The sequence below is a fragment of the Cherax quadricarinatus genome, chromosome 4 (assembly GCF_038502225.1).
Source record: "Cherax quadricarinatus isolate ZL_2023a chromosome 4, ASM3850222v1, whole genome shotgun sequence".
Classification (NCBI taxonomy): Eukaryota; Metazoa; Arthropoda; class Malacostraca; order Decapoda; family Parastacidae; genus Cherax; species Cherax quadricarinatus.
The window spans coordinates 53,623,975-53,641,126 of record NC_091295.1 but is presented as its reverse complement, the minus strand read 5'-3'; the positions used below and the strand labels follow the sequence as shown (position 1 = coordinate 53,641,126).

The 17,152-nt window shown below is 35.6% G+C and overlaps 1 protein-coding gene across 7 annotated transcripts in view; it reads left to right on the top strand.

The window, feature by feature from the left end:
* The window catches only part of LOC128684504 (ATP-binding cassette sub-family C member 12), a 359,115-nt gene that overhangs the window by 328,351 nt on the left and 13,612 nt on the right, over positions 1-17,152 (top strand). For 6 of the 7 annotated variants that reach the window (XM_070096813.1, XM_070096837.1, XM_070096820.1 and 3 more), the window contains 11 exons: positions 613-639; positions 1,344-1,450; positions 4,157-4,261; positions 4,503-4,687; positions 6,262-6,389; positions 9,040-9,162; positions 9,386-9,545; positions 10,330-10,516; positions 11,194-11,283; positions 11,833-12,022; positions 12,707-12,866. In XM_070096813.1, the coding sequence (XP_069952914.1) occupies positions 613-639; positions 1,344-1,450; positions 4,157-4,261; positions 4,503-4,687; positions 6,262-6,389; positions 9,040-9,162; positions 9,386-9,545; positions 10,330-10,516; positions 11,194-11,283; positions 11,833-12,022; positions 12,707-12,866 (1,462 nt within the window). The remainder of the gene's footprint in view (positions 1-612; positions 640-1,343; positions 1,451-4,156; positions 4,262-4,502; positions 4,688-6,261; positions 6,390-9,039; positions 9,163-9,385; positions 9,546-10,329; positions 10,517-11,193; positions 11,284-11,832; positions 12,023-12,706; positions 12,867-17,152) is intronic. The other variant, XM_070096809.1, reaches the window with a different exon arrangement.

Genomic DNA, 17,152 nt, shown 5'->3' with positions numbered 1-17,152 from the left:
TTATCACAAACAATTATCTATTTTTTTTAATATACCAACCATTTCCCAGCAAGGCAAGGTGATCCAAAGAAAAGAATAAAACTTTATGAAGTTTTCCCTCTTTTTACAATTCGTAATTTATACAAGAGAATCATTTACTAGCCCCTTGAATTATCTGTTTATGATTACTTATTTTAATTTACAGAAGCAGAGCTAGGCTCATGGTATCCCATCAACAGTGTTGAATTTATGATATAGGATCCCTTCAGCTGTAATCTAAATTCTCTACCATTGAAATGAAGGTCACCCCATTTAACCAGTATGCAAGACCTTGCATGATTCAAGATATGACTTAAACTTTATGTGTTGTGTGATAACTGCATAATATTTTATTTATTTTGATTAACTATAAATAAGACACTTGTGCAACACCTGGGTATCTTTTTTTTCTGGAAACGTTCTGCCAGCCAGTGGCTTCTTCAGTCCAGTGCAGAGAAATGATGGAAGATGAGGTGGAGTGTGAGGTAATCAGAATACAGTTACCCAAGTGTTGCACAAGTGTCGTATTTATCAACTTGTCGGTTTTCTGAATCATGTATTGATAACTAACTATGTACTATTTACTTGTTTTAGATAAGAAAGCTGTGAATGTCAGTAAAAGTAAGTGTTATGCGACTGAGCTTCTGAATTTGATGGCCAAGCATGATGAAAGAACTAAGTTAACAGCATGTCAGTAGCTTTGCACTTCTAGGGAACTTTATATTACTGAGATTTGGGCTTTCCCAGTACTGTTAATATGAAAGCTGAGCATTAAGTAATTTTAATATAATGATGATAATATTTTATATCACAGTCAGCATTTCTCAAAATGCCACTTATGTAGACACTGAAATTTAATTCTTTTCACTTATTGCATTTTTTTTTTTTGCAGTATTTCATTCCATGCTCTAATGAAATGCCTTACTGCTTATCAACTAATATACACATACACCAAGACATTCCAGCACAGCTTTTTAATATTTCTTCTGCTCTAACAAACAAATGCTGTATCTCCACACGAGTTCTTGCATGTTTGGTTGAATAAAAATAGAAATTTATCTTCCAAAGATGTTTTTAAAGAGACTGCTATTTTCTTTTTAAGGTGCTACTGCTCAAGATGTAGATTTTTATATATTGATGCATTTTCCATAGATATTTTGAATAAATTGTGGTTAATGAATGCTTTTGCAGAGAAATAAATAATGTTATTCACAGACATTCTGAATGCAGTTTTCATTTTGTTTGCATGTTTGTAAAGTTGTGACATTATGAATATAAAACAAAGTAATGGAAACTATAAATTTTTGTATTCTCTTGCACCGTAGATACGAAAGAGGATGTCAAAGGACCCATGATGAACGGTAAACTTATTACTGAGGAGAGCAGAGAAACAGGAAGTGTCAGTAGCAAGGTCTATTTAACATTTATTAAGGTAAGAATGTGTATGCTTTCATAAAGTTACGATGTATCTGCTACTTTTATTATAAACTTCGTCTGTATTGTAATCACAGCCTTGATTATCAGAATTATGTTTGTCTTACACTTTATCAAAATCACCAAAATTTTCAATATTTTGTTTCTTTTTCTATTTTTTCCCGAGCCTTGATTGTACCTGTGTAATATTATTGCCTATTTCTTTATCTGAACTGTAGTATCTGCATGCCTTTGGCAAAACAGTGATAGAGTGAATGATGGTGAAAGTTTTTTTTTTTTTTTTTTTTTTTTTTTTTTTTTTTTTTTTTTTTTTTTTTTTTTTTTTTTTTGAGAGGGTGGGGAGTTATCCTACCTTGGTGGAAGATGGCCAGTGTGATAAGAAATAAAAATTGTAAATATGTAACGTGTAGAGTGTAATCACATACCTTCGACTAGACTATATAAACATTCAACTGGCAGTATTGTTTGACATATATTTTGAACATTCTAACTCTTTTTTTTTCATATTAGAATTTTCACTTGCAACAAATGTTCCATCTGCTTAAGTGTCTTTCCCTTTTTGTTTTGTATATTGCAGCATTTTTTCCATCTTTGGAATTTCTAAGAAATCACATTTAAGTGCAAGAACTTTTGTAGAGGTATTGTAAGCGATACAATTAAAGTGCTGAAATAGTAGAATCTTGACTTAAATAACAAAAAGGCACAATACCGTGACTGGAACAATACACAAATAACACACACGTAGGAGAGAGGAGCTTATGACAATGTTTTGGTCCGGCTTGGACCATTTACAAACTCACGCATGTCGTTGTAAGCTCCTCTCTCCCGTGTGTGGGTTATTTGTGTATAATCTTGACTTAATTTCTTAATATATCTGTTATTTTATTAATTATTAATTAAGGGGTAACCATCCTAAATGCTCTTATCATTTAGTCACCTAAGACATACAGGGAACTGTAAAAAGTGAATAAATAGATTGTGTTAGTTATGCCAGTAGAACGACCCCCTTCAAGGGGAATACCATGATGGTAGTGAAGGGCTCTTGATTTCCCATGATATTAATAAAAATAGACTGATAGCTTAAGTAATATTTGACTCTTAAAACGTTTTAATGTACAGATGCTATCAAAGAAGAGCTGAAAAATAGATGAGATATATTTTTTTTCTAGGAACTGTTAACTCAGTGAACCATTCTTAATGCAAGGAAATGAAGAAACTACTGAAAAATCTTTTCAATACCATGAGAGAATTACCTAAGGGCAACTACTGATATACAAATAACCCACAACACAGTATGGAAAGTCATTTGAATTGTGATGCATGTTCACTCTTCTGATAAGAGAGCTATTGGATGAATAATGGTGAATGTATTTCCTTTTTTAAATTGCCCTACATAGGTGGGAGACAACTGGTGTGATTAAATATAAAAAAAAGATAAGCTTTGTACAGGTTAACCATTATTATTACATTCATGGGAATAACACTAAACCCATAAGAGGTTGTAGAGCACTTGGAGGAATAAGAGGCAAACATATTTGATCCAAGGAAGAGGAGGATGGTTCTAATTCCATAGATCAAGTACCCTTCAAGGGCATTAAGGCACCTTGAATTATTATTATTACACTCATGGGGAAACACTGAACCAGTAGGTCATACATCACCTGCAGAAAAGGGAGGCATTCAGATTCAGTTCAAGGAAGGGGAGCACAAATCCAGTTCCTCATATCAAGAGCTCCTTACCAACATCAAAGAAACTTCCTGGAATGGTATACAGGTTAATTACATACTGTTTTACACACAGTGCAATATTTAAATGGTGGTCATTGACTCCTCATTTTACTGTATGGTGTACTAAGATTAAAAATTCATATGATAAAAATAATAGAAATGTTTCCAGTTATTCACTGCAGCAATGTATAACCCATACTGTTTTAACACTTTCTTTTTTATTACCTGTGTAATAATAATAATAATAATAATAATAATAGTAATAATAATTTTTTTTTTCAACAAGTCAGCCGTCTCCCACTCAGAATAATTTATATTTGCTCTCCATTTATTTATTTATTTATTTATTTATTTATTTATTTATTAACAATTTGAGCACACATACAGAGGTACAACAAGGGGAAGTGGAACAGAATTCTTCCTCCATAAGCCATGGGTGCCATAAGAGGCGACTAAAATGCCAGAAGCGAAGTGCTAGTAACCCCCTCTGTATATAATGCTAAATGTAAAAGGAGAAACTTTTGTTTTTCCTTTTGGGTCACCCTGCCTTGGTGGGATACAGCTGGTTTGTTGAAAGAAGAAAAATTATTATTACTCAGAATAAGTAATATTTGTTTTATTGCTTAGTAATGGTAATAGTGTTTTGACTTCAGAAGATGTTTCTTTATATAAATTGAAAAACTATTAGGATTTGCAATTAATTCTGAAAAATTCTTATTGCTATCTTTATCTCAGTAATAGAATGACTTTAAGGAGGGGGGTGAAGGGGCTGGAACCTTTATTTCATGATGTTTCTCTAACATTAAGGCTTTATTAAACTAGTAAAATAAAAATAAATTCCCTGCCTAAAATGTCTTGGAATTACTACTTGTCAGCTGATGTCATTGTTTACCTCTCTGTATACTTTAAAGTGTCTGAATTACCACTTGTCAGCTTACATCATTATCTGCCTCACTGTATCTTACTCTTCTATCAGGCCAGCGGAGGATGGTGCATAACAAATATCATCCTGTTTGCCATCATCATCTTTACGTTGACTAGAATGTTTAATGCAGTGTGGCTCCAACATTGGCTCGATCAGGTAAAATATTCAAAATAAACATATTCCTTATTTAGCAGTGTACAGTATACATAAAGTGAATTGTGTGTTCAGTGAGGTGGATTGTATGTTCAGTGAAATTAATTGTGTATTCATTTATATACATATTATGCAAGGATTTTCTGTTGTCTGTAGAATGATGGAGGATTTTTTTTTTTACAAATATTTTTCCCCATATTGTCGAACATGATCTTGAAGCACATAATCCCTATCATTTTCACAGGGTGATGGCATGGCAGCAGAAAGGAGGGAAAATGTAACGGCATATAACCTCACCTTATCTGATGAGGATATAAAGGGTGAAATTACGCAAAATCCCATGTTGTGGATGTACCAGTTAGTATATGGACTGAGCTTTGTGTTGCTCCTTATCACTGGTATTATCAAAGGCATTGGAGTTACTTTCAGGTATGGAGGAACTTGTGTTTTATACAAATAATGTAAAATTCTTGTCTGAAAAATGGGCATTTGTTGTTGCATATATCATTTGCAGTACATCTGTATTCATCATTGCTTGTACAGAAAGCCCTTGTACAATAAGATTTTATTTGCACAGAATTTTAAAAGACATTTTTTGGCAAAAGGCAAAATTGCAATAATTATTATTTGGTGAGAAATGGGAGATATGTTATAACACACAGGCACAAAAATACAAGTAGCATGTTGCATTAACTGGGTTCACCTGACACTGGCTCTCTAATATTGGGATTTGGGTTCATACGACACCTTCAGCAGTCACAACACTAAACTTGACATCCAAAAAATCATTATCTATGTCTGAATCATAAATAACATTTAAACATTAGGATTAGCTTATCTGAAATGCATTGCATACTAATTGCTTTCTTTTCTGCTCAGTGTTTTCTTACATGTAAACTACATTTTTTTACCATGTAAAGAAATAAAAATTGTATTGTGAGTAACCAAGCATTCACTAAATTTACTGTACAATACAGTATATTAGAAGTAGACTGTCTGTACGATTCCTTAAGGCACTTGATTTTATAGCTATTTCTATTGTATTTGCCATTTGTCTAGGTGCAGGGCTAATCTCTCTCATTTATTCTCTGGCACAGTCTCACTGAGTCTGAAAACTGAAGCTTTCAGTCTCAGTGAGACTGTATCATAAGTATCAGAGGTATCATGAGTATCATAAGTATCACAAATATCACTAATATCACAAGTATCACAAATATCACAAATATCACAATTATCACAATCAACACTAGTATCACAAGCACTATAAGTCTGACGGGTCAGCAGTACTAGGGGCTTGAAGCAGCAGTGCATAAAACTACTGTTATCTCATCTCAGACTAGCAAACGATTTGTAGTTAAATAATAGAGCCTTTGATATATAAACCAGAGTTTATGGTTATGTAGACACCGTATATGCAGTATACGATATTTTGTGCATGTCAGTTCAGAGCTATGGCACATCATACATCTGTTGTAGTTCATATTTAATTTTCATTTCACTGATTTTGCAAAGATAATAACTGTATCATAATGCTATGATGGAGAATATTTTCAGTTTCTAATGATATTTATTGGCGAAACTGTTGACTGATGTGACAGTTATTGTTGACTTGACATGCTGTTGGAGTGAGTAGGGTAGTACTTATGTATAGATTCAGGGAAACCAGCAGGCCGGACTTGAGTCCTGGAGACGGGAAGTACAGTGCCCGCACTCTGAAGGAGGGGTGTTAATGTTCACCAACTTTCACTCCATCACTGTCTTGCCTCTGGCAAGACAGTGATGGAGTGAATGATGGTGAAAGTTTTTTTTTTCAGGCCACCCTACCTTGGTGGGAAACGACGATGTGTTAATAAAAATAAATAATAATTGTCCCTCTATATATAGTACTATATACCTGGATACCTGGAGAGAGTTCCGGGGGTCAACTTTATGAGAATAAACTGATAAAATTACTAATTATGGGTTATACATGCTTTTCTAGGAATAACATGAATCATTTTCAGAGTTCTGGCAGGTGCTTCAAAACTGCATCATGCTATGTTTATTAGCATCCTTCGTGCACCCATGAGTTTCTTCGACACAACTCCAACTGGGCGAATCCTCAACAGATTCTCAAGAGATCTTGATGAATGTGAGTGTACATTAATATATAAATATTTTCCATCATTTATTCAATTTCTGCCTTTTCGGAAAAGTGCTTACATGACAATTCAGATTACCCTCTGACTGCAACATCCCCACCTTTGTTTAGAGTGCAGGCATTGCCTTTCCTACCTCCAGAACTCAAATCAGACTAACTGGTTTCCCTGAGTCCCTTCATAAAACTTAACCTTGTTCACACTCCAACAGCACATTCATTAAAAAGCACTTTGTCTCCATTCATTCCTGTCTGATGCTTTCAAGCCTGCTGGATGTTTAAGCCCCTCCAACTGAAAATCCTCTTTTACTCTCTTCCTCCTCTGGTAAATTCTCTTTTTTGCTTCCAAAGATAAATTTCTTTCCACAGATTCTTCAACACACCACCCACATTTTTACCCTTCAATCAATCATAGTATTCTTATTTTTGTTCTTATTATTCCTATTTATCATTATTCTTTATTACAAAATAATAATATACTCAACCCCTGCCAATTTGGATTCAGGAAAAATAAAAGCACTAATGATGCAATCATAAAAATGCTAGATCTGCTTTACACAGCATTGGAAAATAAGGAATATCCACTAGGAATTTTTATTGACCTTAGAAAAGCTTTTGACACAGTAGACCACGACATCCTACTCCACAAACTTGACCATTACGGTATAAGAGGCCATGCGCTTGCTTATTTCAAATCTTACCTTACTAATAGGTATCAGTATGTCACCATTAAAGACACAGCATCAACAACATGGCCACTTGATACTGGAGTTCCCCAGGGAAGTGTCCTTGGTCCCCTGCTCTTCCTCATATACATCAATGATCTTCCGAACGTATCGCAACACCTGAAACCCATTCTCTTTGCTGATGACACGACTTATGTCATCTCTCACCCTAATCTTGCCACCCTCAACACCATTGTTAACGAGGAGCTGATCAAAATATCGACTTGGATGACAGCCAATAAACTTACTCTTAACACTGACAAAACCTACTATATTATGTTTGGTAGCAGAGCAGGAGATGCACAAATTAACATTAAGATCGACAACACTCTAATTACCAGACATAATGAGGGCAAATTCCTAGGCCTATACCTTGACAACAACCTGAATTTCAGCACCCATATCCAACACATAACCAAAAAAGTATCCAAAACGGTTGGGATCCTCTCCAAGATACGATACTACGTGCCGCAAAATGCCCTTCTCACACTATACCACTCACTTATTTATCCATACCTCACCTATGCTATTTGTGCTTGGGGATCAACTGCAGCAACACACCTAAAGCCAATAATAACCCAACAAAAAGCTGCAGTAAGAATAATCACTAAATCCCATCCCTGGCAACACCCCCCCCCCCCACTCTTCATAGATCTAAACTTACTCCCTGTTCAGTACATCCACACTTACTACTGTGCAAACTTACTCCCTGTTCAGTACATCCACACTTACTACTGTGCAATCTACATCTACAGGACCTTAAACTTCAATATCAACCTTGACCTAAAATGCTTTCTTGACAGTTGTGACAGAACCCACAAGCATAACACCAGACACAAATATCTCTATGACATTCCCCGTGTCCGACTAAACCTTTACAAAAATTCAATGTATGTCAAAGGCCCTAAAATCTGGAACACCCTACCTGAGAACTCTAGAACTGCAGACACATTCATCACCTTCAAAACTACCATTAGAAAACATCTTATCTCCCTGATACACCCCATCAACTAACTACACGAATACCACCTGGTGGTTCACACTTACACTCACTCACCCATTTGACCATAAACAGAAATATTAACCTCAATCTTAAAATAATGAATCCTGTGATACTCCAATACTGAAACTATGTACTGTGCCAAAACAAAAGCATTCACATTGCTAAACTCACAAACTAGTATTTAGTCACTTAGCCATAATACCAACTTACCTCATAATTTGTAATATTTTAAAATTAAACTAAGTCTGCCCGAAATGCCTAGTCATGCTAGGTGTTCTAGTGGTACACTCTGTAATCATTATTTAACTACATGTAAACCACACAATAACCAAATTCTGTAAACTCAGCATTGTAATCCTTATAGAGAATAAACTTTGAATTGAATTTGAATTTGAATATTGTAATCTATAATTCTTACCTAGGTAATATCAGTTTAAAAATCAATCTTTCAATCAATCAATCATTGCCTGTATGGATTGAAAAATTAGCTTTTATTTATACAGTATGTATGTATGTATGTATACATATGTATGTAGTGGAGGGAAGCAGGGTAAGGGTTGCCCTAGGAAAGGGTGGAGGCAGGGAGTAGAGGAGGTTTTTGTGTGTAAAGGATCTTGGACATCTAGTGAGCATGTGTGTTTGTTAGATAAGACCAAGTGGAGGCAAATGGTTTTTGGGACTTGACGAGTTGTTGGAGTGTGAGCAAGGTAACATTTTGGGAAGGGATTCAGGGAAACTGGTTAGCAGGACTTGAGTCTTGGAGGTGGGAAACCTGCACTCTGAAGGAGGGGTGGGGATATCTGCCATTTGGAGAACCATCTATGTAGATATGTATATTATATACAAACTTCCTTGATGATATATGATAGAGATATTGAGTTAACTGAATGTTGTATTGATTTATCCCTGTGAATAGTGGATGTGCGTGTCCCATTTTTCTTGGAGTTCCTGCTGCAGGGTATTCTCTTCATCATTGGTCAGATCATCCTGGTGTGCTTCATCTATGTCTGGTTTATTCTTCCCCTCCTCCTCGTTGCAGGTAAGTCTCTCTCTCTCTCTCTCTCTCTGTTATTGAAGCCAATTTTTTCTTCCTGTCTTTTATATTTATCTAGTTGTCTGTATCTTTTTTTGCTATAAAAATTTAAGAATGCTCTTGCCAAAATTTTATACATGTGTTAGCACATTATGTGAAAGTTAAATGTAAAGGGATAAATGCCATTATAGTTGCCTTTACTATTAACATTATTTATTTCTCTCTACAGTTTTGTTTGTTGCTGTTGACATCTTTCTAAATGCTGGTTTGCGTGAGATGAAACGTTTGGATAATACCCTCAAGTCTCCTGTCACCCAGCATATAGGTTCTTCCATCTCTGGTCTTTCTGTCATCCGTACCTTTGATAAGGAGAGGCTGTTTATCAACAGGTAATTTTAATTTTGAGCTGTTGGCTCCTTTTGTTCTTGTAGTTGAGAAGTTTTTTAGTTTTGTTTTAGTGATTTAGATGGGAGGGTTATTCGGTTTACTTAGTATAACTTCTTTGGTCTTAGCAAATTTACTTCAGCCCACTATTAGAGAGAGGGTTTTTCATGTCTTTTTTTATATTTACGTATTTTGTTTTGTTTTGTTAAACTTGTTAACATAATAGTATAGTGTTTGGATTACTTGATTAGCTTGGTGAGTGCATATGTGCATCTTTTTTTTTTGTATTATACTTAATTTTTCTTTTACAAGAGAGCGTTCTTATTCGGCAGGTTAGGTTCCAGGCTACTGCTGTAAAGTGAAAATTGCATTAAAGAGAATCTTAGCCTTTTTTTCACTTTCAAATTCATATATAAACCTGATAACATCTTAACACTTTCATACATTAAGTGAGCAATAGAGCTAAACTTAACAAATACATATACAGTACACACATTACCTTAAAATATTTTCATCCTTAGCTGATAGTGAGTGGTGAATATATTTATTGGAGGAAGTCTGAATAAATGAAGAATGGGCATAATTGAAAACTGCTGTATTAGTGAAATGTTGTAAAGAGGGGCCCTCCTGTTTATGTGAATGCTGCTTCATTAGGCAACATGTTTGTTCCATGATTAGTGGATGGAGGATCAAGCCTAAGCCACTCTTTTTTTTTGCTGAAGTACTGTGCATACTATGGGCTTTTCCACCCATTTTGTGAAATGGTCTTTTAATCAATATTATTTACAGGATGTACAGCAAACTGGATGATCATTCTGCGGCTTTGCTGGTGTTTCGTCTCTCAAATCGTTGGTTCACCTTTCGGATGGACTTTATGGCCACATGTGTTACCCTTGCTGTAACCATCATTTGCGTCTTCACGAAAGGTCTTGTCAGCACTGCACTTGCTGGTCTTGCCTTATCAACTGTTACTGGAGTAAGCATAATTAGACTCCTTTATTGTATTGCCTTTTCCATAGAAGGGAGATGGTATTTTCTTATGCTTCTCTGCTTGGAACTGTTCCTCATGATATGATCATATTTAAGTCTTGGTTTACAAAAAATGTATTGGATATTGTAAAAAATAAAGGATTTTGATACCATGCTTGAGGCATTTTTATTTTTTATTTTACTTGTAACAATCTATACATTAAAGCAATTTAATTTATCTGAATTAAAAAATGGCTAGGGACCCAGCAAATTGAAGGGTTTGATGGATGAAAGGTCTGGATTGCTTGCAGATACATTTAGTGAGTCAGTCTTCAACAAATCATGATGCAGAAATGGTAGCAATATGGATGACTTCTGAGATAGGTGTGCATAATTAGTGTGAAAACACCAGCCAACTGCAGCAGTTATTCTCAGGAAATGCAATCAAGAAAAGCAACAGCTTTTCCCATGCCACTGAAGGATTTGGACCCTTTGGTGTGCACAACCGTACCATGTGAATGTGATTGAAAAGGATCAAGAAAATATGAACCAGAATCCAAAGTAGAGAAGTGAAACTTTGGGAATAGGCATTTGCCATGGTTGGAGGAAAAAGTAAGATACAGAAAGAACGAAACAATGAGTTAGACTAAGGTGTGCAAATAAAAATAACTTTGAAATTTTCAGGTTTGTGTGTCCATTCCTTTCCTGATGAGGATGAAATCTGAATTCCAGTCTCGCATAACTTCTGTTGAACGTATCATAGAGTATGCATATGTAAGTATTACTTGTGTTCTCTTTGTTGGGATGCACTCTGCATATACTTGTTTGAAGCTAAATATATCAGTATCTCAAAGTTTATGTATTTAAATGTCAATACTTTTAAAGGGTAATGTATAAAATATAAAATATTTTACCTAGAAAAAAATAAGTAATAAGACTGCCATACACTGTGGGTGTGGTATATTTAAGATTTGACTGAAAAAAAATTGGGTGTTTTAGAATTTTCCTTATACATAGTTAAAATGACATTTTGATAAGAGTAAGTGAATGAGAAAGGAAGGGAAAGAAAAGGGAAGGGAAGGGAAAAAACTTGAACTCATTGGACACATTTTTTCCTTGTATTACCTTTATCTCTCATATGGGTTTTCTTTTATTGGCTTTGCATTATTGCTTATTTTTATATTTTGGATATTCTGATATGTGGGGCCTTCTGCCTTGGTGGGAGATGGTCGACTTGTTAAAAAATATAATCTTATATCTTGGTAAATAATTTTTAAAATTAAAGAGTACCTAGACACTAAGGTTTTTAAACACTATTTTTAGGAACTGCCCAGCGAAGCTCCCAGGGAGATTCCCTCATCTCAGCCACCTGCTGATTGGCCGTCTAAGGGCAATATTGAGTTAAAGGATGTCAAGCTTCGATATAGACCTGACCTACCTCTTGTGCTTCATGGTATTAATGCTTCTATCAAAGATGGAGAGAAAATTGGAATTATTGGACGGACTGGAGCCGGTTCGTTAGTATTTGTTAGCAAAATCTTATGCTATATCTAACCTGTTAGGTCGTAGGTTGGCAGACAGCAGCGACCCAGGGAGGTACTACTGTCTTGTCAGATAAGTGTGAAATGCATGCCTGTTACATACTGATATCCTGTATTTCTTTGTCTCAAACATATAAGATGACAAGTAAATTTTGCAAACTTCTACTTACTAAATAATATAAATCTATATTTACCTTCTTTTGTGTTTCTTAATAGTTTCTATTTCTGTAATAGTTCTTTTCTACTTTATGAGGGCTGATTTAGGATAAGGCTGGGAGGAGAGGAGGAGCAGTGATGTTTGAAACTATTAACAGATATATTATAGATACTCGGTGGTTCAGTAACATCCTAATATAGAGTTGAGTAAGGACTCTTATATCCAAGTCCACTGGGATTGAGACCCCAGTGAATATAAGAACATGGAATTTTGATAGTAAGAAGGCAGTAAATGTTGACAGCATAAAAGAGAAAAGTACAAAAAGTATATTTACATAGGATACCTTTATTGAAGATGTTTCGGTTCTGGGACCTTGTATTTGAAGTGGTCAAGGTCTCAAGACTGAAATATATATAAATGTATACATAAATGTATATATAAATGGATAAACAATTTGTCATTAGAATTGCTGCTACTAACATATTTTCTTTTTATCTAGGAAAGTCTTCCCTTATATCTACATTACTGAGAATGTGTGAACTGGATTCTGGTAGCGTGACTATTGACGGTGTGGATATAAGTACGATTGGTCTACATACACTGCGTTGCTGCATTTCTGTTATTCCACAGGATCCAGTACTCTTTCAAGGATCAATCAGGTACACCGATTTATTATAATGGTACACAATAGTGATGAGTAGAAGAACAACTATGTTAGGTAAATGGACATGGATGCAACTAATGTGACATTTCATTGTGGCAATATTTTGCTCTTCAGGAGCTTTGTCATGCCATTGACAAAGCTCCTGGAGAGCAAAACTTTGCCACAATAATATGTCACGCTAATTGCATGTGTGTCCATTTACCTAACATTTCGTTGGTAATTTGACCAACATTACCAAGAGTAAATATATATTGCAGTAGGTGCTGTTTTGTAACAGTTTTTTTTTTTAAATACCTTGCACTGTACATAATGTGTTTCCCCATTGTATTAATTCAGTAATTAACCAGTTTCTTTAACATATTTTTTTTTTTTTTAACAAGTCGGCCATCTTCCACCGAGGCAGGGTGACCCAAAAAGAAAGAAAATCCCCCAAAAGAAAATACTTTCATCATCATTCATGGGGAAGTGGAACAGAATTCTTCCTCCGTAAGCCAAGCGTGTCGTAAGAGGCAACTAAAATGCCGGGAGCAAGGGGCTAGTAACCCCTTCTCCTGTATATATTACTTAATGTAAAAGGAGAAACTTTCGTTTTTCCTTTTGGGCCACCCCGCCTCGGTGGGATATGGCCGGTGTGTTGAAAGAAAGAAAGATCATTCAACACTTTCACCTCACTCACAGATATATGTGTACACTTATTTGAGCTGCCATCTCAATCAGTGAGACATGTACAGTAGGACCCCACTTATATGGAGGGTTAGGTTCCAGGCTGTCGCCGGAAAGCAGACTTCGCTGGAAGGCAGAATGCCATTTTTTCCATTTATAAATGTATATAAATGCCAGACAACAGGTTTACACTAAATTATATTAAATTAGTAATAGAACTAGGCATTAATTAAAAATACACAAAGTAAAATACATTCACAGTACATTCATTACTTAAAGTACACCTACCATCCGACTTACGACCTGCTCGACTTACGACCACTCGACTTACGACCGTGTTTTTTATGCCAAATTTCTGGGAAATAAACAACTATTTGTGTTGTACACAGTGTTTATCCTAAACCTTACAGTGTAAAATACAGTACTAACAACATAAAAAGTAAAGTAAAACATGAAATACCAAAATAAAACAATAAAATAGTCATTACAAAAATGTTTTGTTGATATTCAGTAGTAAAGTTCAACTTACGACCATTTTGACTTACGAACGGTTTCTCGGAACCGAACTCGGTCGTAAGTCGGATGGTAGGTGTATTTGTAATCTTAGTGTAGGGAGAGAGGTGAGTAGTACTCATTTGTAGGAAGTCAGGTGTATGTAGCCCTGGCTCCCCGTCTCATACTTAATATACGATATTTAAAGCATCCCAGAGAGTTAAAATACACATACAGTACACTCACTGTTTACTTTAAAATATGTGTAATCTTAATATAGGAAGAGAGGTGAGTAGTATTTATTTGTAGGAAGTCAGTGTAGGTAGCCGGTAGGTGTAGCCCAGGCGGGCTACCTAGACCGTGGCCCAGAGCCATATTATTACCATCGACATACCTTGTTCACTGAATTTAATCGTTTCTAGCAATTACCTTTAGATGCCATCATAAACGAAGGGAGAAGTAATGAATAATTCATGCCGAAAATTGTCAACAAAAGCGGAGTGGGGGAGTGGCTGGGCCAAACGCAGATTCATACACGTTTTCTCTGATGGCTGAGCAGAGAAAACGTAATGTTGTCCCTCCGCCCGGCTACCACACAGGTCCACAAGTATTATTATCAGAGCACATAAAATATGAAATAAATGCCAGACAACAAGTTTACACTAACTTATATTAAGTTAGCAATAGAAATAGGCATTAAAAACACAATAATAGGTAAGATACACACAGAGTACACTTATTACTTACCTTAAAATATTAATATTAATGTGTGAGAGGTGAGTGGCAGGGTGTTTATTGAATAAAATCAGAATGGCACACCATCATCCTCTAACTTGGCACTTAAAGCAAGAGTCTTACGACTCCTCTTTTTATCACAGCTAAGCTTGGACGCCATCATCAATGAGAGCCAACTAGTTAACGAAAGAGTAAACGAGAGAGAGAACGAGATACAGAGTTCAGACAATGTAAGAACACAAACTGAACAGGTAGTGGGCAATCACTTGGTCAGGCGAAATAAATGCGCATTAATGTGTGTGTACTTTTAGTTCATTCACGTATGTTTGTAAGAGTTTGTAAAACATTTACCTCAATATTTTTTTTATTATAATAATAATTAGCTCACAATACAAATACTCTTACATTGTGTACAAGTTGTACAAGTTAGTACAGAATAAACAAACAGCAGCACACCATTTTAAGAGTGAATGAAGATAATATTATTATTATTATTATTGTTATTATTATCATAATAAAAAGCATTAAGCCCACAAGGGTCGTGAATTGCTATATATAGAGTGAAGGCATACGAAAAGAATATTTTTCTACAGTTACCCCCCAGTTTGACTAGAGAAAACGTAATTCTTCTGACACTATACACAGCCGCTTTGTAAAAAAATCTCATACTTACGTAAATTTTTATTCTGTGAGTGTATGTATCATGTTTATATGCTATGTAACGGGCTTCATATATAATTTTCAGGAAATTATCAGAGATGGATTAATGAAAATGCCTATATTAATGTAAAATAATTAATTTAATGTGCCCAAGAGTGATTATTATTATGTAGTACACCTAGCATCCGACTTACAACCTGCTCGACATACGTCTACTCGACTTACGACCGTGCATCTGGCAGCTGGGCTGGGCTGGCTGATGCACACCGCTGTACAATATTTGACAATATTCGTGGCGGCAATGCGTCATGCAGGCCGCATCAGTTTGAGTAACCATGTCCTATCAGCAGCATCATACTGTATTAACTGTACTAACTGGGCAGTAAATTTCACCATGGCCCCTAAGATGACATCTGAATCTTGCACTGGATATTGTGGCAAGAAAGGCTTACTCTCGAACTCTCTATTTGTTTTCATTGTTGCACATAAACCTGTCTGTATATGTCTACCTGTATATCTGTCTCTCTGTATCTCTGTGTGTCTGTTTATCTGTCTTTCTGTCTACCTGTGTGTCTGTCTTTCTGTCTACCTGTGTGTCTGTCTTTCTGTCTACCTGTGTGTCTACCCATGTGTCTGTCTACCTGTGTCTGTCTTTCTGTCTACCTATGTGTGTCTGTCTACCTGTGAGTCTGTCTTTCTGTCTACCCATGTGTGTCTTTCTGTCTACCTGTGTGTGTCTGCCTGTCTACCTGTATGTCTGTCTTTATGTCTACCTGTGTGTGTGTCTGTCTACCTGTGTGTGTCTTTCTGTGTGTCTTTCTGTCTACCTGTGTGTGTCTGTCTTTATGTCTACCTGTGTGTGTGTCTGTCTTTCTGTCTACCTGTGTGTCTGTTTTTCTGTCTACCTGTGTGTCTGACTTTCTGTCTACCTGTGTGTCTGTCTTTGTCTACCAGTGTCTGTCTTTCTGTCTGCTTGTCTGTCTCAGAGCTACTCATTAAGAGTGTAATTGGTCTTGAAGATGCCATATTAATAATGATAACACAATAATAATCACTGAGGTGCATTAAATGTGTATAAAACGTTAATATAGACATTTTGCTTAATCCATCTATGAATTTTTTTCAGAATTATATATTAAAAATGCAACATAACATATAAACATATAAATTAACAAATATGAGATTTTTTCTGGTCGGCGTGACAGAGTGAACAAAAACCATTGGTGTCCGGGTTGGCAACAACAACAACAACAACAACAACGTTTGTTTACATAACTCATGAACCTTCTACACTCTCATTCTCTCTCTCGTTTATTCATTTAATCTTGTTTACTCACCTCTCACAATACATTAAGACTACAGATATTTTAAGGTAAGTAATGAGTGGACACAATTATTATATTATAGTTTAATAATAATATTATTTATCTGTAGTAGGTTGGTAGACAGCAACCACCCAGGGAGGTACTACCGTCCTGCCAAGTGAGTGTAAAACGAAAGCCTGTGATTGTTATACATGATGGTAGGATTGCTGATGTCTTTTGTCTGTCTCATAAATATGCAAGATTACAGGTATGTCTTGCTACTTCTACTAACACTTAGGTCACACTACACATACATGTACACATTTATTTATACACACTCATCTGAGTTTTCTTTGATTTTATCTTAATAGTTCTTGGTCTTATTACTTTTCCTTTTATATCCATGGGGAAGTGGAATAAGAATCTT